This window comes from Notolepis coatsorum, assembly GCF_963971535.1.
Source record: "Notolepis coatsorum genome assembly, chromosome: 10".
Lineage (NCBI taxonomy): Eukaryota > Metazoa > Chordata > Actinopteri > Aulopiformes > Paralepididae > Notolepis > Notolepis coatsorum.
In genome coordinates this window covers 117,976,247-118,000,538 of record NC_140174.1, presented here as the reverse complement: position 1 = coordinate 118,000,538, position 24,292 = coordinate 117,976,247, and the positions used below count along the sequence as shown (strand labels likewise).

The window sequence follows — 24,292 nt, the reverse complement described above, 5'->3', positions numbered from 1 at the left end:
TCCAATCAGTAGCAGAGAGAATCTGTCCTAGCTGGGTTTAATACTTTTTTTTTGTCATTTTAATAACAAACTGCTTATACACAGGCATATGCATCATAATTAGACCCACTATGCTTCTTTGACTTGTGCCTTCAATCAACAAATCTAATCTTGCACCATATGTATTTCAAAATTTTGGCCAATATTCAAATCCTGTATTCATCCTCTCAAATCAGGCCCTAATGGTGAACGGTTTGCATTTATGTTGAATGAAGTAAGAATCCACTGCAGTAAAAATATCCTCACCTCAAGTGGTGGTAGTAAGGTTGACTGACATGAGAATGTCCTGCTTCAGATCCTCATTTTTGATATATTGCACATAAACGATGAGCACAGCCTCGTCTGCGACAGTTGTAGTTTCATCAAGTTGTATGGCAAATGGACCCTTTCTAAGCTTTTCTGACAGCTGCTGCTCGCAATCACTTGACATCTTATCAATTCGGTCTTTCACTACATTGTTCGAGAGTGGTACTGATTTTAGTTTATCCGCCACCTGTGGGCCGCACAGTTTCTAAACCATTTTGATGCAGGCTGGTTTGATGAGCTGCTCGCCAATATTGTGCGGTTTCTTTGCTTTTGCAATTAAAAGCGAACACTCAAAGGAGGCTTCGGTAGCCTTCTGTAAATCACTGCCACCCCTGCTCCACGCTACTCTAACATCAACAGGCTTGTTCACCTTGAGAGACTGTTCTTTCCTCCGAAAAAAGTCCGGATCCTTCCCAACGGTTTCTGGGTGCTTAGACGCCTGATGTCTCTTCAGCTTGCTGGGCTTCAGGCTCGAGTTTGCCAACTTTTCTCCACAAATCACACACTCAGGTCGTTTGTCTGGTCCCTCAGTGAAGCCCATGGTGATGTAATTTTCGCGATTGCTGTAGGTCCTAACTTTTTTTGCAGATGAGCTGCCGTCATCTCCTTTTCGTTTGTCACACATTTTCGCCTCTGGCGGCTGACTGCAGACGAGCCGAGAAAGTTAACTAGCGTGCTAGGCTAGCTACAGAAAGTGATACAGTCAACTGATTCGCGTTTTAGCGGCTACCCGGTAGCCTACTGTTAACGTTCAAAAATCATGTCTAGATGTTTATTTATTTATCTTTATTTTTTATTGTAGTGGAGAGACTATTCATGCTTCTGATGATAAAAATATGCTAATAAAATATGTATCTGAAAAAAAAAAAAAAAAAAAAAATCATCTGTGGTCTGGCGGACCCCCTGCGCCCCCTGGCGGACCCCCAGGGGGTCCGCGGACCCCAGGTTGGGAATCACTGGTCTAGAGCAGGGGTAGGCAACCCTAGGCACGCGTGCCTGCATTTTCATAGGCACAGGGGGCAGCATTAATTTAAAAAAATAAATAAAAATTTGCTTTGAAATATTATAGTGAAATATTTTGCACTGTTATCACATTTATCTTGTTGAAATCCTCCCACAGGTTCTTTTTACTACCACATATTTAACTGAGACCCTTTATATGTTTATTATTTCAATTTAGCTGGAAATACATTGCTACATCATTCAGTAACATTTGCAGAGCCTTATAACAAAAACATTATTACAGTCACCATTGTGACCAGTGGGATTAATCAACAAATTGTATTATTTATTTTTCTATTTCATTGAACATTGCACATGTTAACACTTTCTATGCCACTCACGAGTATGTAGAGTGTGAAATAAATGTGAGAAGTTACAGTTACAGTCTTGTCATTCTTGTAATTCCTACACTACACTGTTACAATGATATATAAAATAGCATACCGTAATTCCTCTAATAGTAACCGGTATTCAATTAAAACCGGGTCTCTATTAACACCTTCTATGCCACTCACGAGTTTTCTCGGAATTATTAATATCTCGTTGAAAGCCACTCACGAGATTTCTCTGAATTTTTATTTTTTTTTGCGATCTGAAATCATATTGCATCACACGAGCCTACCCTAGTCTACCCGAGAGCCGCCGGCGATCAGATGTGGAAAAAAGCGCCCCCTATCGTCTTCCAGATGACATAAGGGATTTTGGAATGGACTCAATGAAAATGGATGGGGGAAAAAATCCTGTACTCCACATTTTCCAGTCCACTGATGCAGCCGGGGTTACCACAGTTCATTATGGATCCTCTGAGCGCCGCGGATCATGAATTCTACTGTATCACGTTAGATCTATACACTTATCGATTTTTTCGAATGGTGATCAGGAATTGGAATATACCAGTTGGATACCATCTGATGTCAGGTAAGGAATCTATGTTATCAGTGTTAGGATAATCAGACTCATTTTGATGAAGATATAAGCTGTTTTGTGAAATGTCCTCTATCGGTTTCACTGTAAAATCCATGAGGAAATGAACACGGCTATTATACGCGCGCGGCTCGAATGGGCGTGCGTGTACGTATAATATTGATCATCTAGCGTTTATTTGAAAACGATTCATAAATAGGCCGACAAATATCAACGTTCTGGAATATTCCAGTAAAAGACGATTATCACAGAATGGCCCAGAATGGGCTGTTTTTTTACCTCAAAACTGGTGCTTTTCAAAATGCTCTCAAACGGAAATGAAGCGATAAAAAACCAATCTGCCTTGACAGCACTGACTGGAAAATGATTCTTTGATAAGCGACGGGCAGATTAGACACAGCCATAATTTAAAACATAGATTAGGCGATATTAACGTTAACATTAAAGTGGATGGTGGCATTCAAGCGCTAACTCTGGCGCCACCTGGTGGCACTGAAAGTGTTAAGCCATATTTTTTTCTCAAAATGTGAGTATTACCAAGTCAACTTGTGTTCTTAAAACAATGACAATAAACATAGTTTTATTAGATTGAAATAATGTGGTTGTGTACTTATTTTTCTGTTAACTTATTATGGATTGAAAACTGAAAACCTTAATGCACAGTAACTGAACTCAAAATGTTTAAGTTCTGGTAACTTTTTTTTTTTTTTTACAGTGTAGTCTTGCGATCAATCAAAACTTATTTACACGATATACCTCACATTCACCCTCCATTCACATCCTGGTGTTCTCCATTAGGCCTGTAGGTGGAGCTATGACAGCACACGTACAGTACACACACTGATGGTGTGTGATGTGTCCAAAAATGAATGGGCAAATGTGAGTGAAATGGTCGCACTGTATGCAGCTGTTTGTCTGCATTGCATTCCCCCCCTCCCCCCAACTCAGATTTAGGGTTGATACAACCATCATATGTTATAAGGCTCTGCAAATGTTACTGAATGATGTAGCAATGTATTTCCAGCTAAATTGAAATAATAAACAAATAAAGGGTCTCAATTAAATATGTGGTAGTAAAAATAACCTGTGGGAGGATTTCAACAAGATAAATGCGACAACAGTGCAAAATATTTCACTATAATATTTCACACAAAAAAAAAAAAAAAAAAAAAACGTCCCTGTGCCTATGAAAATGCCCCCGCGTGCCTATGCAGGCACGCGTGCCTAGGGTTGCCTACCCCTGGTCTAGAGGTTCCAGAGAGCAGAATGATAGTCTACTCTAGACCAGAGTCTAGAGCAGGGGTGGCCAACCAGTCAGAGACTAAGAGCCACAAAAATTACTGCAGTACCACAAAGAGCCACACCATATACCAGCGTTTCTCAACCTTTTTTTTCAGTCACGGCACCCTTCATGTGTTTATATAGGTCTCACCCTCTGGCCTCTGAAGTTGCTAATGTCTTTTTTATTTGGGCCTCACAGGGTTAAAAGTACCCTGTGAGACCCACGGTTGCAAAATTACAAAATCACTTTTAGCCATTTAAAAAAAGAATGTTTATTTAAAAAATGTTAACACTATGGGTGCCGGCCAGAAATCCGGAAAATGACTGTGGATTGCCAGCGCTATTTGTCTATGGAGAAATTCCCCTTCTTTGCAGGGCTATAACTTTTTAAATTCTATTGCTACATTGCCATTATTAGGGCCCATTCAAAGTCCTATATGTATTGTTCATTGTGTAGCAACGTTAAACTTTTTCATTCACATATTCATAGTAAAGTATGGTCTAATGTATAAGTATGTTTTCATCTCTTTCTGCAGCTTTCTCCAGAACGTGATATATAGCCCCAAATGCATTATATTGATGATGAAATACAGTTTGATGGCAATCGGGGCGATATAAAACATTTCAATTGGACGTACTTCTAGAATGATCTACGTATGATCTGATGATGACCGGATGGGCGGGGGATCGTTTATAATTCCGTGGGCAGCGTTATATCATTCATCTAGTGTGGGTGATATGTTCATTATAACAGTTTATATGGAATATGATCAAAAATAACGCTGAATCTTACCGTATCCTCCTCACGCCGTTGGGCGATGAGCGTGGAACAGTCATTTACCTATTATGGTATGTAGAAATATCGGGTCCATTTCCAGCTTGTATAATAGTATATATGTCCAAATCATGTTGTTTATCGAGTTATTGGCAATCGATCGCTATGTATTGTGTCGAGATCGAGTCCCGGTAGCCAAACAGAGTGCCCGGAAGTAATATGGCCGACCAGCACAACCTCCATAGCACTTCCTGTTTTAGCGATTGCGCCGATCGGCCACCAGATGGCGCTCCTGAACCGCCAGATAGCTCAGTGGGTCCTCCTGGTGGATCTCAGGCCAGCGGAGGGGAAATATGAATCCGATCGCAGATTTTTGAAATATTGATATAAGGACGCTGTAAAGCGTCCTCCGGCAACTTGAGCATGGCCGGGAATGACGCTTGTAAAGCGTTTTCCGGCAGTCAAAGTGTTAAAGGGGAACTATTTTACTATTTCTTTCACTATTTGGGCACTTTTACACAATTCCTGTGAGTCTATGGAACACCTAGGTTTTTTTCAAAAAAATTATTAATTGTTTTGTATTTCTAATCAAGTACTCAAAAAAAACGCATTTTTCTACCTCAAGATCTTAAGCCGTTTTGAGGCTGGGCTCCAACCACTGTGTGGCATGGTGCCAACTGCCACATCAACTGCCACATTATTATGCAGCTGAGAAATCTCTGACATCACAGATATGCACATTTTCAGATGACTCAGTTCAGTGAGGGTGAATATTGTGAGAGGAGAATTGGAAGAATGCGCCAATATGAGAATTAGAGACATAGATCCTATTAATATAAGTCCACATTCCACATAGCTAAGAAACCATGGTAAACACTGAAAAAGGCCATTTATAAGATAGTTCCCTTTAAGCACATGTATAGTCAATTGGTCCTGTTGTTCAGCCTCACAATGCTATTCGATAGTAAATGTGTTTATATGTCCCACCCTCTGGCCTCTGAAGTTGCTAATGTCTTTTTAATTTGGGCCTCACAGGGTTAACCTCTTAAGCCCGAGATATACATTAAAAGTGTATATTTTCAGCATTACGTTTGTTTACCAATTATTTTAACTGTTATTAGTGAAATATAAGATTATAGAAATCTCAGGGCATTGAGTCGGAAACCGGCGCATATTGACAGGAGGAAGTGGCACATCCAAATGTGAGTGTAGTCTTTTGAAGGAAGAGACACAGGGCTTTCAAATTTCGAAAAACTACCCTACCCAGCTCACACCAGCCCCTGTCAATCATCTGACTTCTGGATTAACTTTTTTATTTCTCTTATTTTTTGGGATTATCTCCCACAAACCTGAACGTTATTGCCATAAAACAGAACGCAGTTAGTTTCTCTACCTTTCTGTGAACGTCTTGCAAAAAACGGTGTTGCAATATGATGAAAAATGGTGGATAAATTTACATTATAAAAAAGATGGCAGAATTCAGTATTGTATCTACAAAACCTTCCGTTTAATCATCTTCCCTTTATTCATTTGCTTAGATTTTTCAGGTCTGGTCAATTTTAGCATGGTGTTATTCACAGTCAAAGATTAAAAAAAATGTAAATAGAATTGATATTCTCCTTTGGTTCATTACAATTTACTCAAGCCTAGTAACAGACGCACTATTTCTGACACTGATCCATATGTCCCTAGATTCAGATACCAAGAACATGCAAATGGACCATTTAAAAAAAAAATGTAAATGTTTATTCTGCGTCCTTATGGAATGAGTGACATAAAAAAAAAGTAAAAAAAAAAAGAAAAAGAAAAATGTTTTTTTTTTTTTTATGGGTCTTCCATCCATAAAAAAAATAAATACATTTTTCTTTTTCTTTTTTTATGTCACTCATTCCATAAGGACGTAGAATAAACATTTACAATTTTTTAAATGGTCCATTTGCATGTTCTTGGTATCTGAATCTAGGGACATATATGGATCAGTGTCAGAAATAGTGTGTCTGTTACTAGGCTTGAGTAAATTGTAATGAACCAAAGGAGAATATCAATTCCGCACATTGACGGGCAAAGAGCCGCCCGCGGGTTGGCCACCCCTGGTCTAGAGGTTCCAGAGAGCAGAATGATAGTCTACTCTAGACCAGAGTCTAGAGCAGACCTGGACATTGTACGGGCATTGTACGGATGATTCTGACCGGCCCGCGAAAGATTACATGATAATAAAAAGATAATAAAAAAAAAAAAAAATACTTTTCTCTTTTCATGTCAACGTTCACACGCACAATATACACTTACCTAGGATTTGACTTGATTCAACAACAAAGCAGTCGGGGCAAGCCGAACTGGTATCGATTCACAGGTACCGGTACCGTATCGGTTCAAATGTGAACGGTACCCATCCCTACTGAACACACAACTGCAGGGCAAGGGCATTTTTGCTCATGAAATGCATAGCCATGTGAAAGCCTTCATGACAAAGTTGCAATTAATTTCAAGGAAACTAGGCAGCAACAATCTCAAACACATGAAAACCCTGAAAGAAGTCAAACCATCAGCTGATCACCGGCACAGGTACTCATCCATGTTGGGAGCACTGCATGATGAATTTTCAAGGCGTTTTCAAGATTTCAAAAAGGTTGAGGATGAAATGCAGCTGGTTTCCTCTCCCTTTACCTGCAGTTAGGGCTGCAACTAATGACTAATTTGGTAGTCGACTAATCTGTCGATTATTTTTTCGATTAGTCGACTAATCGAAAACCAATTATGTTTTTTTTTTAAACTACCTATCTTTGTGAAAGTGGCTTCTCAGCTCTGGTCCAGCTGAAGACAGAGCAGAGGAACAGATTGGACATTGAGCATGACCTCAGAGTTGCTTGTCTACCATCACCCCAGACTTTGAGACTCTTGTCAGGACCAAACAACAACATCATAACATGATGATCCCATAGCAAATTAAAATAATGACTCATGAAACATTTGAATTTGGATCTTAAGCCACTTTAAATGAAAATGTATTTGAAGAACAATACAGCAATCACTCATAACAAGATAAATAAATTAAATAATACAAATTAAAGTGGAAGTGTACTTTAAATAACTAAAAAAATTATAATAAAAAATAAATAACTAGCAGCATCTGCCCCCAGCACCGCGGCTGATGGGGCTGTAACTTGGTCCAGGACCAGGAGGGTGACATGGAAAAGCTGTAAGGGGAGAGGGGGATGAGTCAGATCACAGACTTCTAGGTCTTTTGTTTGCTGTGTGTGAGAGGAGTCCGTGTGTGTGTGTATGTGTGTGTGTCTTACTCTGATCGCTGTGAGTGAGAGGAGTGTGTGTACTGTGTAATTTGTGTGTGTGTCTTACTCTGATCGCTGTGTGAGTGAGGTGTGTACTGTGTAATTTGTGTATGTGTGTGTGTCTTACTCTGATCGCTGTGTGTGAGTGAGAGGAGTGTGAATGTGTGTGTGTCTTACTCTGATCGCTGTGTGTGAGAGAGAGGAGTGTGAATGTGTGTGTGTCTTACTCTGATCGCTGTGTGTGAGTGAGAGGAGTGTGTATGTGTGTGTGTCTTACTCTGATCGCTGTGTGTGAGTGAGAGGAGTGTGTATGTGTGTGTCTTAAGGCCTCTACATGCTACAGCAACTTCAAAGCAACTTCAACACAACATCAGCGCGATTTCAGCGCGGTTGTTTTAGAGGGTCTTGTAGACTGTGTTGTGAGGATGTTGCGTACCTTTCACCCAAATCTAACCTAAACAACCGTTGCGTTGATATTGCGTAGCAGTGATTGGTTGGTTAGCGAATGGGGGCGGGGCTGTCATATAATAATATTGGTCCCGCAGATAATACCATCCTCCATTGTTGTAGCCAGCCAGCTAGCGTTGAACTTGATGCTATTCAATGCTCTATCATACCCAACTAACGTTAATGCCATTCAGAATTTATTAACATAGCTACAACAACACACAGTAACGTTAATATAATTACATGCATCATTGTTTACAATGAACGGACGGTGGGGCAGTTCGAAAGGACTGGACACGGACAAGTTGTATATTAATTTAATATAATAACAGGTAGTTCGAGCTGCATTTTCGTGCCTACAACCACAGCCACAGGGATATATCCAGCTTTGACGAGCTCTCTCTCCTCCTGCCGATTAAATTCAGCAGCTCTTCCTCGACCTCGAGTGCCTGTAGCTGCCAGCTAACGTTAAAACTAACCTAAAGTTACACAAGCAGAATACATCACAAATACTTCCGGTCGGGGGATTTCAAAATAAAAGAGCGACGTCTAAAAGCACCGGAAATACGTTTATTTTGTACATTATCTAACGTTAACACGAACCTAAACTAACTTTAGTTAAACTAACTTTGCGCGTCGATGTTGCAGAAGCATAAAGGCAGAGTGTCTAAAACACTGTTGCTTTGTCGATGTTGTGGTGCAGTTGCTTTGAAGTTGCTGTAGCATGCAGAGGCCTTTACTCTGATCGCTGTGTGTGAGTGAGAGTGCGTGTGTAATGTATTGTGTGTCTAGTCTGATCATCATCTCCTGCAGGGGAACAATGTTTTCAATGTCCAAAATTTGCTATGGGATCATCATGTTATGATGTTGTCTGGAACCCTGAGAAGCCACTCTCACAAAGATAGGCAGTGCAAAAAAAAAGATTTTTTTTTTTTTTTTTTTTATGACTAATCGACGCAACAATTTCTCGTCGATGATTTTTTTATAATCGACATCGTCGATTATGTCGACTAATCATTGCAGCCCTACCTGCAGTGTTGATAGTTGGTCAGCTTGAACTCATTGACCTGCAGTCTGATTCACTACTGAAAGAGCACTTTAAGTCAGCATCACTGCTAGAGTTCTACTCTGCTCTCAAGGAGGATAACTTTCCAAACATGAGGAGACATGCTCAGAAGATGTTGGTTCTCTTTGGATCCACCTACATTATTATGTGAACAGACATTCTCAGTCATGACGTTTACCAAGTCCAGGTACAGATCCTCTGTCACTGATGAACATCTGGCAGCTGTGCTTCGCATCTCCACCTCAGACATGCAACCTGACTTTGATGGACTTGTTAAAGCTCAACAGAGACTGGATTTATCACACTGAATGAAAAAAAAGAACTGAAGAACACTAAAATGTGGAAATATAACAAGTGAAATGGGACACTTGATCTTTTTTTTTCAAAGTTCTGAAAACATTAAATGTTTAATATAGGCATGTAAAGTAAAAAAGGCTACAAAACTGGGACACTTTTCTTTACACAGTTCTTGTTTATTTTTGCTATAAGATGATGTGATGTCTTTAGAAAGCTAAGAAAATCCTTGTTTCAATAGTATATGAAACTCAAAATGCCCTTTGTTATTAATGTTTCACATTTTGTTGATCATTTTGGAAAAAAATTCTATTTGAATAAATGATATTTTTGAAAGCTAACCTCACCTTTTAATTGCCAAATAATAACATACACTCTTACCAGGGGTCAAAACAATGCCATTTACTGCTTTTTATATAGAAATAAAATGTATATTATGCATAATTGAGTTTGGAATTTTGGCCCGGCCCTCCAACATATTTTCAGTTGCTCATTCGGCCCCCTGGGAAAAATAATTGCCCACCGCTGGTCTAGAGGTTCCAGAGAGCAGAATGATAGAGTCTAGAGCAGGGGTGGCCAACCCGCGGCTCACAAGCCGCATGTGGTCTTTGCCTGTCAATGTGTGGCTCTTCCCATCCATAAAAAAATAAAAATAAATCTAATACAATATATATATATATATATATTTTTTTTTATGTCACTCATTCCATAAGGACGTAGAATAAACATTTCAATTTTTTTTTAAATGGTCCATTTGCATGTTCTTGGTATCTGAATCTAGGGACATACAGTATGGATCAGTGTCAGAAATAGTGTGTCTGTTACTAGGCTTGAGTAAATTGTAATGAACCAAAGGAGAATATCAATTATATTAAAAAATATTATAAAAAATTATCTTTGACGGTGAATAACACCATGCTAAAATTGACCAGACCTGAAAAATCTAAGCAAATGAATAAAGGGAAGATGATTAAACAGAAGGTTTTGTAGATACAATACTGAATTCTGCCATCTTTTTTATAATGTAAATTTCTCCACCATTTTTCATCGTAACACCGTTTTTTGCAAGACGTTCACAGAAAGGTAGAGAAACTAACTGCGTTATGTTTTATGGTAATAACGTTCAGGTTTGTGGGAGATAATCCCAAAAAATAAGAATAAAAAAGTAAATCCAGAAACAGATGATTGACAGCTGGGTAGGGTAGTTTTTCTAAATTCGAAAGCCCTGAGTCTCTTCCTTCAAAAGACTACACTCACTTTTGGCTGTGCCACTTCCTCCTGTCAATATGCGCCGGTTTCCGACTCAATGCCCTGAGATTTCTATAATCTTATCTTTCACTAATATCAATTAAAATCATTGGTAAACAAACGAAATGCTGAAAATATACACTTTTACTGTATAACTCGGGCTTAAGAGGTTAACCCTGTGAGGCCCAAATTAAAAAGACATTAGCAACTTCAGAGGCCAGAGGGTGGGACATATAAACACATTTACTATCAAATAGCATTGTGAGGCTGAACAGGACCAATTGACTATACTATTTTTTAAATAAACACTTTTTTTAAATGGCTAAAAGTGATTTTGTAATTTTGCAACCATGGGTACTTACTCACAGGGTACTTTTAACCATGTGAGGCCCAAATAAAAAAGACATTAGCAACTTCAGAGGCCAGAGGGTGAGACCTATAAACACATGAAGGGTGCCGTGACTGAAAAAAAAGTTGAGAAACGCTGGTATATGGTGTGGCTCTTTGTGGTACCACAGTAATTTTTGTGGCTCTTAGTCTCTGACTGGTTGGCCACCCCTGGTCTAGAGGTTCCAGAGAGCAGAATGATAGTCTAGAGGTTCCAGAGCAGAATGATAGTCTACTCTAGACCAGTGGTTCCCAAAGTCGGGGTCGCGACCCAAAGGTGGGCCGCGAGCAGCCACGGGTGGGCCGCGAGATGATAAAAAAAATTTAAATAATTGTCAGGCCACTGAACTTAGAAGCAGGCCAGGACAGTGTTTCTAGTTGTATTCTAAAATTCTATTCTATTGTATTATAATATGTGACTATATGGTTTTATATTAACTTAATAAATAAACAAAAACGAAAAATCTACTTATTTCAACGAACATTTCAAACTAAATAACAGCTTATGCACATAAAACGCTGAAAACAACCTAAGCAACAATAGTATTTTAACACTTTGAGTGCCACGCCGGGTTTTCCTTTTTACCCCCTTGATGCCAACATCCACTTCAATGTTAACGTTAATATCGCCTAATCTATGTTTTAAATTATGGCTATGTGTCTAATCTGCCCGTCGCTTATCAAAGACTATTTTCCAGTCAGTGCTGTCAAGGCAGATTGGTTTTTTATCGCTTCATATCCGTTTTAGAGCATTTAGAAAAGCACCCGTTTTGAGATAAAAAACAGTTCATTCTGGACCATTCTATGAAAATCGTCTTTTACTGGAATATTCCACAACGTTGATATTCGTCGGCCTATTTATGAATCATTTTCAAATAAACGCTAGATGATCAATATTATACCTGCACGCAAGCACATTCGGGCCGCGCACGGATAATCGCCGCGTTGATTTCCTCTTGGACTTTTACAGTGAAACCGAAAGAGCCCATTTCACAAAACAGCTTATAACTTCATCAAAATTAGTCTGATTATCCTAACACTGATAACATAGATTCCTTACCTGGTCTAGAGGTTCCAGAGAGCAGAATGATACAGTCTAGAGCAGTGGTTCTCAACTGGTCTAGCCTCGGGACCCAACATTTTCCTTAGTCATTAAGTCGCGACCCAAATTTTTTAACCACTATGATTTATGTAAAAAAAATAATATTTGCAGTAATACGCAATCTTTCAAAACATGAAATAAACACAAAAAAGTGCAACAAAAGTGCAACTATTGAAATAAAAGAATAATAAATAATATATGCTTCTTAGCAGATTTCTTAGCTTAACATAACAGACCTAAATTTGGGGGAACTAATGGGATAACTGAGTTTGCAACAAAAGTGCAACTAGGGCTAAAACCCAATGAAATAAAATAATAATAATTAATATGCTTCTTAGCAGATTTCTTAGCTTAACATAACATACCTAAGTTTGGGGGAACTAATGGGATAACTGGGGTTGCAACAAAAGTGCAACTAGGGCTAAAAACCCAATGAAATAAAATAATAAATAATATGCTTCTTAGCAGATTTCTTAGCTTAACATAACATACCTAAATTTGGGGGAACTAATGGGATAACTGAGTTTGCAACAAAAGTGCAACTAGGGCTAAAACCCAATGAAATAAAATAATAATAAATAATATGCTTCTTAGCAGATTTCTTAGCTTAACATAACATACCTAAGTTTGGGGGAACTAATGGGATAACTGGGGTTGCAACAAAAGTGCAACTAGGGCTAAAAACCCAATGAAATTAAATAATAATAATAAATAATTATGCTTCTTAGCAGACTTCTTAGCTTAACATAACAGACCTAAGTTTGGGGGAACTAATGGGATAACTGGGATTGCAATAAAAGTGCAACTAGGGCTAAAAACCCAATGAAATAAAATAATAATAAATAATATGCTTCTTAGCAGATTTCTTAGCTTAACATAACAGACCTACGTTTAGGGGAACTAATGGGATAACTGGGGTTGCAACAAAAGTGCAACTAAGGGCTAAAAACACAATGAAATAAAATAATAATAATAATAATAATAAATAATATATCCTTCTTAGCAGACTTCTTAGCTTAACATGCAGGGAACTAATGGGATAACTGGGGATGATGTTTGCTCCTGACAAGAGTCTCAAAGTCTGGGGTGATGGTAGACAAAGCAACTCTGAGGTCATGCTCAATGTCCAATCTGTTCCTCCGCTTTGTCTTCAGCTGGACCAGAGCTGAGAAGCCACTTTCACAAAGATGGGTAGTAAAAAAAAAAAAAAATAAAAAATTTTTTTTTACACACATCCGCGACCCACTCAAAATGGCCCCGCGACCCACTTTTGGGTCGCGACCCACCAGTTGAGAAACACTGGTCTAGAGGTTCCAGAGAGCAGAATGATAAGAGTCTAGAGCATAGGTGTCAAACTCACGGCCCGCCACGTCATTTGATGTGGCCCCCCAAGAGCTCAGGTAAAAAAAGAAAAAAAAAATGTTTACATTAACACTTTGGTTGCCTAAGGTTAAATTAATGATATACCATAGATTGCCAGCGCTATTTGTCTATGGAGAAAGTCCCCTTCTTTGCAGGGCTATAACTTTTTAAATTCTATTGCTACATTGCCATTATTAGGGCCCATTCAAAGTCCTATATGTATTGTTCATTGTGTAGCAACGTTAAACTTTTTCATTCACATATTCATAGTAAAGTATGGTCTAATGTATAAGTATGTTTTCATCTCTTTCTGCAGCTTTCTCCAGAACGTGATATATAGCCCCAAATTAGGGATGTCCGATATTATCGGCAGACCGATATTATCGGCCGATATCGGCAGTAAAATGTGATATCGGAAAATATCGGTATCGGTAAAAAAAAAAAAAAAAACAATAACAATTTTTTTTTTTTTTTTACATTTATTTAACCTTTATTTACCCAGGCAAGCAAGTAAGAACCAATTCTTATTTTATTTATTGTCAAAAGTATGCATGTTGGTTTAAAATGTTCATTTTTACTTTTTTAATCATCATATTTTGCACAGATAATGCTTACATTTAGAAAGCCTTTTGAATGCATCCAGTGAAATTATTAGTTACCTGAAATTATTCCGTTTTTTTGGGGGGAAACCCTGCATATATCGGTATCGGTTGATATCGGTATCGGTATCGGTATCGGAAATTGGAGTTGGACAATATCGGAATATCGGTATCGGTAAAAAAGCCAATATCGAGCATCCCTACCCCAAATGCATTATATTGATGATGAAATACAGTTTGATGGCAATCAGCGCGATATAAAAAATTCCAACTAGACGTACTTCTAGAAGTTACTACACGTCATCTGATGTTGACCGGATGGGCGAGGGGGCGTTTATAATTCCGTGGGCAGCGTTATACCAATCATCTAATGTGGGTCAAATGTTGATAATATCAGTTATTATCGAAGACGGTAACGTTACACGCTGAAACTCACCCCAGTCTCCGCGCGCCGTTGGGCGATCATCGTCGAGTAGAAATTTTATCATTATGGGATATATTATTACCCGGTCCATCTCCAGCTTGTATAATGGTATATACGTCCAAATCATGTTGTTTATCGAGTTATTGGCAATCGATCGCTATGTAGTGTGACGAGCTAGAGTGCCGGAACCTATCCCGAGTGGCCGGAAGCAATACGGACATCTAGCACAACCTCTACTGCGCTTCCTGTTAAGCGGTTGCGCGATCGGCCACCAGATGGCGCTCCTGAACCGCCAGAGAGCTCAGTGGGTCCTGCTGGTGTATCTCAGGCCAGCGGAGGGACATTATGAATCCGATCGCAGATTTTTGAAATATTGATATAAAGACGACGTACAGCGTCCCCCGGCAACTTTAGCATGGCCAGCAAAGACGTCTAAAGACGGGTCCCGGCACCCAAAGTGTTAATATTGGGTTAAAAAATAGCAGTGTTAAAATAATTGTGGGTTAATGCGTTAATAAAGCTTTAACTTTGACAGCCTTAGTTATTACACATTCTTACACATACATGTATGTTGACCATCTGAGGTATTGATGAAGTAACAAAGGAAAAAAGCCAAAAGCACTTACTCCTCAGACATTCTTTGACAATTTTACAGCCCAAAATACAAAAAAGATCCAGGCGGAATAGGTAACAAAGGGTTGAAGAAATATTGTCTGAACTGTCAGATGCAAACTGGCTGTGTGACATAACCGAGCATCTCGCTCAATTGAATAAGAAGCTGTAGGGACGCAAACAAGTCCCACCCAAAACTTGACCAATATAGTTGTGAACTGAGACAACCCTTATTTTGTTATTTTTGAGTACAGTTACAGTTGTGTGTTCATGCAGACACATAATAGCAATTTCATTACGAATTGAAAATGGGGGACCCTGATGTAAACAAGTCGAAAGTCTTTCTCTGGTCTGCATCCCCTTAACAATTGTGTGTATTGAGCTGTACTGTACTGTACCCATTCTGCAATCTGTTAATTAAAGTTAATTAAACTATCTTCCATTAGTTGGATGTATGGCCTCTGCAAGGTTGTGTGCAGCCATTTGTTTTTGTAACATCTGCTACATCTGTCCCACGTGTTCTTTGCAGCTCACAGTTGTTAGTTCTGCCCCTCTTGACTGTGACAAAAAGGTTTTGAACAAACTTAATGTCATAGCTTGTATTTGATGATATTCTTCTTTGTTATTTACTTGAATGGTTTGATCATTGATTGATGGGAGTAATATGGGGTTCTGATCAACTAAAATTATTTGTTAAAATAACATAAGCTAACATATATTTTTACATTTATGCAAATGAATATGCAATATGTATAACTTGAATAAGTAATAAATACAGAAACACCATGTTTAACAATATGTAAATGTGTAGCTACATTTATTTTACATTACATTAACATTTATACGGTCTTTGGCCCTTTGAGGGCAACCATAATGCTGATGTGGCCCTCTGTGAAAATGAGTTTGACACCCCTGGTCTAGAGGTTCCAGAGAGCAGAATGATAGTCTACTCTAGACCAGAGTCTAGAGGTTCCAGAGAGCAGAATGATAGAGTCTAGAGCAGGGGTGGGCAACTTTGTATATGGTGAGAGCCACTAAATTTCCACACTCAATCTGGGGGGCCGCATTGTTTATCGGCAGTCCCGCCAGTAGTACCCCATCACTCAAATAGCCCATAATAGTCACAGATGTGATAAATAAGGCATATAAACTATTATAATTTGTTGTAACCTTGTTTTTATTCCATTTCAAACGCATTTAGTAATGCTTAATTTCAACTTTATGAATTTATAAATACAGCTGAATTTGAAAGTATTGCTGTGTAACCCAAATATATACAAAAATTACAAATTATAATTAAGGCTTCTATTAAAATAAATGTATGAACTTAAAGCCCACTGCTCAACAAACACAAAGCAGCATTCCTGCTGCATTTCACTACAACATTAAATCAAAAGTGCAATAATAAATGATTGTTAAATGTATAAACTTTTATCCTGCTACGAAACAAAACATTCCTGAGTGCTTCATATCCATAACATGCATTTCAGTGTTATCTGAACACTACAAAAGTAAACAAGTAGCCAAGTGCAATACTGATCAGAATAATGAATTCCTTTTTGTGCAATTCTACATGCCTCCCATTGACCCTTTATCAAAGTGGCATGACATTCACCCTCCCCCACAGTGGGTCAATAATGGTTCTGTCTTTAATGAGACACTGTTGGCGCACAATAGAAGGAATGTTTGTGCATGCGATCTGCATTAGATGAAATAACGTTTCATTGTTGTGTGCACGCGCGTACACATCCGTGCGCGTACTTCTGCTCAGAAAAGTGCTGGGATGGTGTTGTACCGCGTAGCATGACCACCCCTGATTATTAGTGACCCACAATAGATAGAAATTATGTTAGCGAACTTACCTGATCTATGCAGTGCAGCATTGGACACTCAACGTCACTCTGCCTTAGAAGCCCAGCGAATCCTGTGTGTTTTCCTTTCATTGCGGGTGCTCCATCAGTAACAACAGCGGACAGTTTATCAAACCCCCCATATTGCTGCACGGCACTTTCAACAGCGTTGAATATGTCCACACTAGGGCTGACCCCTATTAGTCGAATAGTCGACTAATCGATCGAAAGGAGCCATCCTTAAATTAAAGTAATTTAATTTTGTTTTTATATTGGCCTGGGGCCTCATGGAGAGTTGGTGAGGGCTGCATGCGGCCCAGGGGCCGCCAGTTGCCCCTCCCTGGTCTAGAGGTTCCAGAGTGCAGAATGATAGTCTAGAGCAGGGGTAGGCAACCCTAGCAGGGCTGTACAGTGCAACATATATATCGCACGTGCTACAGCAACATCCGTCTGTGCGATGAATGGATTTACTTCAGTAGCACTGGTGCGATAGGCATTCGGTTCATATAGATACTCTTATTTTGAAAATACTGTCGCGGGTCTCATTTCTGCCCAAGCGCAGCTCCAGCTATAATAACTATGCTCCGACAGCTAGCAACGCTCAGTTCGTTTCGATACTCTTATTTTGAAAATCCTGTGTGTCGTGACTCATATCCGCTCGGCTCAGCTCACAACACAGCAGGACTTGTCTCAGTAGCAGCAGTAGCGTCTGGAACGCGGACATTGAAACAGAGCAAGGATAGTGTTTTCGCGACCCAAAACAAATCCCTGCTGTTTTATTCCGCAACGGGTCAAATGCATATAACATGCTTTGCAATCCTCGCCATTCCTTTATGACCACGTCGTGTTAAAGTCCGAAATTAACGTTACGTTTAGCATAAGCTAACAACAAGCTGTTCAGAGCCATATAGAGAGAACAGCAGACAGGCAGAGTGAGGAGGAGGGGGGGGCAGACATTCTCCCTTCTCTGTGTGTGTGCGTTTGGAAAGATCAGATGAGGTCAGACGAGTATATTATATTGATAGTAAATGTACTGAGGGTGGACAGATAATGTTGATATTTAAACATAAAAAATACAATACATAATAAATGTATTCATGATCATGCAACATAAAACGGTTGCGTGTTGTGAGTTCCAAAACATTTAACTTAAAGTTTAAAGCTCAATATATCAAAACGTGGCACTTTACAGTGAACAGGAGGTCTATGTGTATTAAAAACAATAGATTGTTTTTCCTTTAAAAGTCTGGAAGAGGTCAAAAATAAAAATGTCAAATGATATTTCCGTTGCCTTTTTTGAGTTGATCTAAATGTTACCGATTGTGTTAAATGGGCTTATGTTATGATATCGTCTCATATCGATTGCAGGCACCTGCATCGTATCATATCGTGGCATATATCAGCAAATATTGTATTGTTGTCCAAGGAATTTATATCGTATCGTATCGTGATGAAATGTATCGCTTTGAAATATTATAGTGAAATATTTTGCACTGTTGTCGCATTTATCTTGTTGAAATCCTCCCACAGGTTCTTTTTTGTAAGTCTACTGTTTTTCACACCCCTATGACAGCTATACAGCTGTTCCCATGGTGCTCAGCTGTCAGCAGTCAGCTGGCCTCCCGTGCCCACGCGCAGTTTCCAGGTAATCACACAGTGCTGCGGTTGCATTCTGTATGTGCTGTTTTTCATGATGGCAACCCCCGATAAGAAAGTTAAAGGAAAAAGTAAATTCGGGCATTCCAGCCCTCGTGGACAGACGACTACAGGTTTGTGTGTCAGAAGGACCGTGCTGTGTGTACTTTATGTTTAGAAAATGTAGTTTGCAGAACGTCAGATGTGAAACGCCATTTTGAGACGAAGCATCAAAAAAGTTTCAAAGATCAGGCGGATAAGGCAGAATCGATTAAACGTGCCGTGGCCAGGTATGGAAAGCAAGCCAGCACCCTAAAAGTGTTCACGACTGCAAAAAAACACACAACTGAAGCAAGCTATCGCATTGCATTGCGAAATGTGGAAAGCCATTCACTGATGGCGAGTATATCAAAGAGGCTTTTCTCTGTAGCTCAGATGTTTTGTTTGAAGGCTTGCCAAACAAAGAGACAATCAAATCATGGAATAAAAGATATCCCCATGTCAGCTTGAAGTGTTGAGCGACGCATCAACGAAATGTCAGAAAATATCAGAGAACAGCAAACAGCTGGATTAAAAGATGCTCCGGTGTGCAGCTTAAAGTGACCAACTATAGCCCCCAGATAACAGAGCTCAGTAAAGCAAAACTGTTTGTCTGCATTGCACCCCCGCCCCAACTCAGATTTAGGGTTGATACCATCATAATAATATTTTTAATAATAACAATAACAATAATGATGTAATAATGTAAAAATTATCATTAAAAATACCTGATGAGAAAAAAATTACGATGCATGGAATATTGTTGATAAGGCACACTAGTTACAACCATAGCGGTCAACATTGGGATTTGAAAAAACGTGCACGTTTTAGCCCCGCCCCTTCTCCTGGCCCCGCCCCTCAGCCCGCCCCCTCAGCCCGGCCCCGCCCCCTCCTAATGGAGCTGCCTCGTCGCTGCCATCTGCTGGTCAAAACCTGTATGTACCCAGCCATTCGTTGTAGGGTAAACTTTTCCTACTTTAAGTGTAAATGCTATGTAAATTATGGTTTTTTTACCATTTTTCACAGGAGAGAAACTGTATTCAAAGAAAACTATTAAAATAGTCTTTGAATCTAAATATACTTTCTTTGTGTTGATTTTACATTAATTCCATGATTTTACTCAAGTAAATCTGTTACAAGCTTCGGTTTTATGTAGAAAAATGCTGTTTTTAATCTAGATTAATCTAGATTGATTACAGAAAATTGTGAGATTGATTAGTTAATTTTTTTTATCTATTGGCGGCGCTGGTGTATATATTATATACGTGTATGTGTATATATGTAATGTGTATATATATGTCAGAGAATCAGCCCCTTGCGTCCTTAGTGTATAGCATATGACATGGTGTATGTTTGTTCATTGATGTGACAGTGTCTGGCAACATACTATTGTTATTTTTATTTCTTTTTTCTTTGTGTTTGTGATTTGTCTTGATGTGTTTGTGAAACTATAAAAGCTGAAAATAAAATATTATAAAGTGTAAATGCTATAAAAATACAGTAAATTACATTTTATCAAAATATTAACCATTAAATAAAGGTTGTAATCTGTAAATGTATTTGATTTGACTGTAAATGTTATGAATTGGAAATGGGGGAAGTCCTTCTCTGGTCTGCATCCCCATAACAATTGTGTATTGCGCAATACTGTATTGTACCCATTCTGCAATCTGTTAAATTTAGCAATCAATCAATGTATTACCATAGTGTCTTTATACCTTCATCACTGTAGGCTACATATTAATACTACAACTCGTTAAAGCTATAAAAAATACCTATGGTCATTAATTTAGCAATTAATTTTTGGAACAGTGTGTGTGTCTAGTGTCTACAGAGAAACGTGAGATATAAAAAAAATGATAGTCTACTCTAGACCAGAGTCTAGAGGTTCCAGAGAGCAGAATGATAAAGTCTAGAGGTTCCAGAGAGCAGAATGATAGTCTAGAGCAGGGGTGCCCAACCTTTTATGAACCAAGATCTACTTTTTAATTTGCCACCTAGCCGAGAGCTACCAGCCAAAATTTGTCCTACTCTCGGCTAGTATTAGTAGTAATAGTATTACCCATTCAATATGCACATGACAGAAAATATTATATGGCATATAATATTTTCTGTCATGTGCATATTGAATGGGTATATAATATAATACCGTAATTCCTCTAATAGTAACCCCGGCTTGTATTTGTTTCAACTGTACCAGGCTTGTATTAGGAGGAGGCATGTATAAGAGAGAGGCCTATATTTCTAATTTTCAAACAGATCATAATGAATAAATCAACATTTTGTGTCAGTTTGAACCCAGTAAAATGTACTGGGTTCATTTATTGAAACCAAGTACTGTATGAAATACGGTAGTAAACAGTGCAATTACAGGTGGTCAAAAAAAGTAAAATAAAGTAAAATAGTGCAATCACAATACTGGTATAATAATAATAATAATAACTTCGTTTTATACAATTCTGAGGTAGGCTTACTCTCTTGGTAAACATTAACACCATACCATTATATGGTATTTACTGCACAGCCAGGCCAGCATATAACAACAATAACAAAATATACCCGGCTTGTATTAGGAGGCCGGCTTATAATTGCTTAGCTCAACAGCACACCCGGTCATTAACACTTTCAGTGCCACGAGGTGGCGCCAGAGTTAGCTCTTGAATGCCACCATCGGCGCCAATGTTACGCTTAATATCGCCTAATCTATGTTTTAAATTATGGCTATGTGTCTAATCTGCCCGTCGCTTATCAAAGAATCCTTTTCCAGTCAGTGCTGTCAAGGCAGATTCGTTTTTTATCGCTTCATTTCCGTTTGAGAGCATTTTGAAAAGCACCCGTTTTGAGGTAAAAAACAGTCCATTCTGGACCATTCTATGATAATCGTCTTTTACTGGAATATTCCAGAACGTTGATATTTGTCGGCCTATTTATGAATCGTTTTCAAATAAACGCTAGATGATCAATATTATACGTGCACGCACGCCCATTCGAGCCGCGCACGGATAATCGCCGTGTTCATTTCCTCTTGGATTTTTACAGTGAAACCGATAGAGGACATTTCACAAAACAGCTTATATCTTCATCAAAATGAGTCTGATTATCCTAACACTGATAACATAGATTCCTTACCTGACATCAGATGGTATCCAACTGGTATATTCCAATTCCTGATCACCATTCGAAAAAATCGATAAGTGTATAGATCCAACGTGATACAGTAGTACACATGATTCCGCGGGGCTCAGAGGATCCAGAATGAACTCTGATAACCCCGGCTGCATCAGTGGACTGGAAAATGTGGAGTACAGGATTTTTTCCCCCATCCATTTTCATTGAGTCCATTCCAAAATCCCTTATGTCATCTGGGAGACGATAGGGGGCGCTTTTTTCCACATCTGATCACCAGCGGCGCTCGGGTAGACTAGGGTAGGCTCGCGTGATGCAATATGATTTCAGATCGCTAAAAAGAAAAAAAAAGAAATCCGAGAAATCTTGTGAGTGGCTTTCAACGAGATATTAATAATGCCGAGAAAACTCGTGAGTGGCATAGAAAGTGTTTGTTTGTTTGTTTGTTTATTTACACATATAAAAACAATTACATATATAATACAATATAATCCACAAGGGATGTGTAGGAGAATTGCCTAAAAACCCTCAAGGGGCTTGCATGTGGCATTCACCAGGAAGCAAAATTACATTATATCAAGATAAAATATAAAATCCCCCCCCCCCCCCAAACAAACAAACACACACAAGCAGGCCTACATAGACACCGAAGCAGTAGTGTAGAAATTACAAGAATGACAAGACTGTAACTTCTCACGTTTATTTCACACTCTACATACACACTGACAACACACACACTCAGTTCAATGGGCATGAGAAAACATATGTTTACATTGCCAAAGCAAAAGTGGAATACAATCAAAAATATATGTACAATTAAAAAGGAATAAGAATGATGTGTAAACAGAGCTGTCACATTGCAAAATGGAATACAATCAAAAAACAATTCCACAAAAAGGTCCGTCAACAGTCACTGATTTTTTTTATTATTATTAAATGTCTCTACCTTAGTGAGAACGCTGGCACTGGGAAGAGGAAGCTAGTTTTTCAAAGTCTGCTGGAGTTCTGTTCTTCGTAGGACTGTTTTTGGAGGAAAATCCGCGCAGTGTTTCTTGTGCATCGTATAATGCCGCTCCAAATTACCCTTTTTCGGCACAGCCACGGTTTGTTTGCAAATCGATGATTTTGTGTTGAAATAAACAAAAAAGTAAGCCTCCTCCCACTCTTCATGGAAATTATATGTTTTTGGTCTTTTGGCTGCTCCGGTTCTGCTTGCGGCGCTGACGCTGGTGCTATCCGGCAGCTCGCCGGAGGCGGCGTTGGAGCTGCTCCCTGGCGGCGGCAGCAGCTCGTCGGAGGCGGCGTTGTTGCTGCTCCCTGGCGGCGGCAGCTCGTCGGAGGCGGCGTTGGAGCTGCTCCCTGGCGGCGGCGGCGGCAGCTCGTCGGAGGGTCCTGGCTCTGGCAGCAGTGAGGTCTTGCTGGCGTTGTTGAAAAGTAGCGTCCTCTGAATGAACCTCTTTTTTGCTGGTGGTGTTCCATTCATCTTGCAGTTTCGAGTGACTCAAGGCTGGTCTCAGAGCCACGTTTATACTGTACCTGCCAGGTGATGGGCCCGACCCCCACTCATGCCACTCCATGAAAACAAAGGCATCAATTTGCATCCCTATGTCCGGAATGTAGACGGTATCGATTGGCTCAGGCTGCCTGACTGCCTGTTATACACAGGACTGCTCGAACGTTTTTTGTCCTCCCCTCCAAATCAAATCAAATTAAATGATTTTCCAAAATAACCACGCGGTCTACTTGAAACCAGTGTGCGATCTACCGGTCGAACGCGATCGACTGGTTGGGCACCACTGGTCTAGAGGTTTCAGAGTGAAGAGTTGTCATCATACCTGCAGCTGTTGCCGACTTCTATGAGTTTGAGGACGTCCTCGGTGCACTTCACATCTTTCTCCTGGAGCCCCACCACCTGGACCTGCTGCTTGCCGTCCTCCAGCACTCGCAGCTTCGTTTTACCATTCAGCAGGTCAAACACCTACGACCACAGACAACACATTCAGTCCACAGTACTGGTCATTAAGGATGCACTGAACACCTATGACCACAGACACACAGTCAGTCCACAGTACTGGTCATTAAGGATGCACTGAACACCTACGACCACAGACACACAGTCAGTCCACAGTACTGGTCATTAAGGATGCACTGAACACCTATGACCACAGACACACAGTCAGTCCACAGTACTGGTCATTAAGGATGCACTGAACACCTACGACCACAGACACACAGTCAGTCCACAGTACTGGTCATTAAGGATGATGCACTGAACACCTACGACCACAGACACACAGTCAGTCCACAGTACTGGTCATTAAGGATGCACTGAACACCTACGACCACAGACACACAGTCAGTCCACAGTACTGGTCATTAAGGATGCACTGAACACCTACGACCACAGACACAGTCAGTCCACAGTACTGGTCATTAACACATTGATTGCCAGCCATGCGGAGCGCTAAAAGCCTCCGTATGCCA

The 24,292-nt window shown here is 39.6% G+C and overlaps 1 protein-coding gene across 2 annotated transcripts in view; it reads right to left on the bottom strand.

The window, feature by feature from the left end:
* The window catches only part of LOC311236160 (kinesin-like protein KIF2A), a 191,005-nt gene that overhangs the window by 67,841 nt on the left and 98,872 nt on the right, over nucleotides 1-24,292 (bottom strand). For both annotated transcript variants that reach the window (XM_084323786.1, XM_084323785.1), the window contains exon 13: nucleotides 23,644-23,786. In XM_084323786.1, the coding sequence (XP_084179912.1) occupies nucleotides 23,644-23,786 (143 nt within the window). The remainder of the gene's footprint in view (nucleotides 1-23,643; nucleotides 23,787-24,292) is intronic.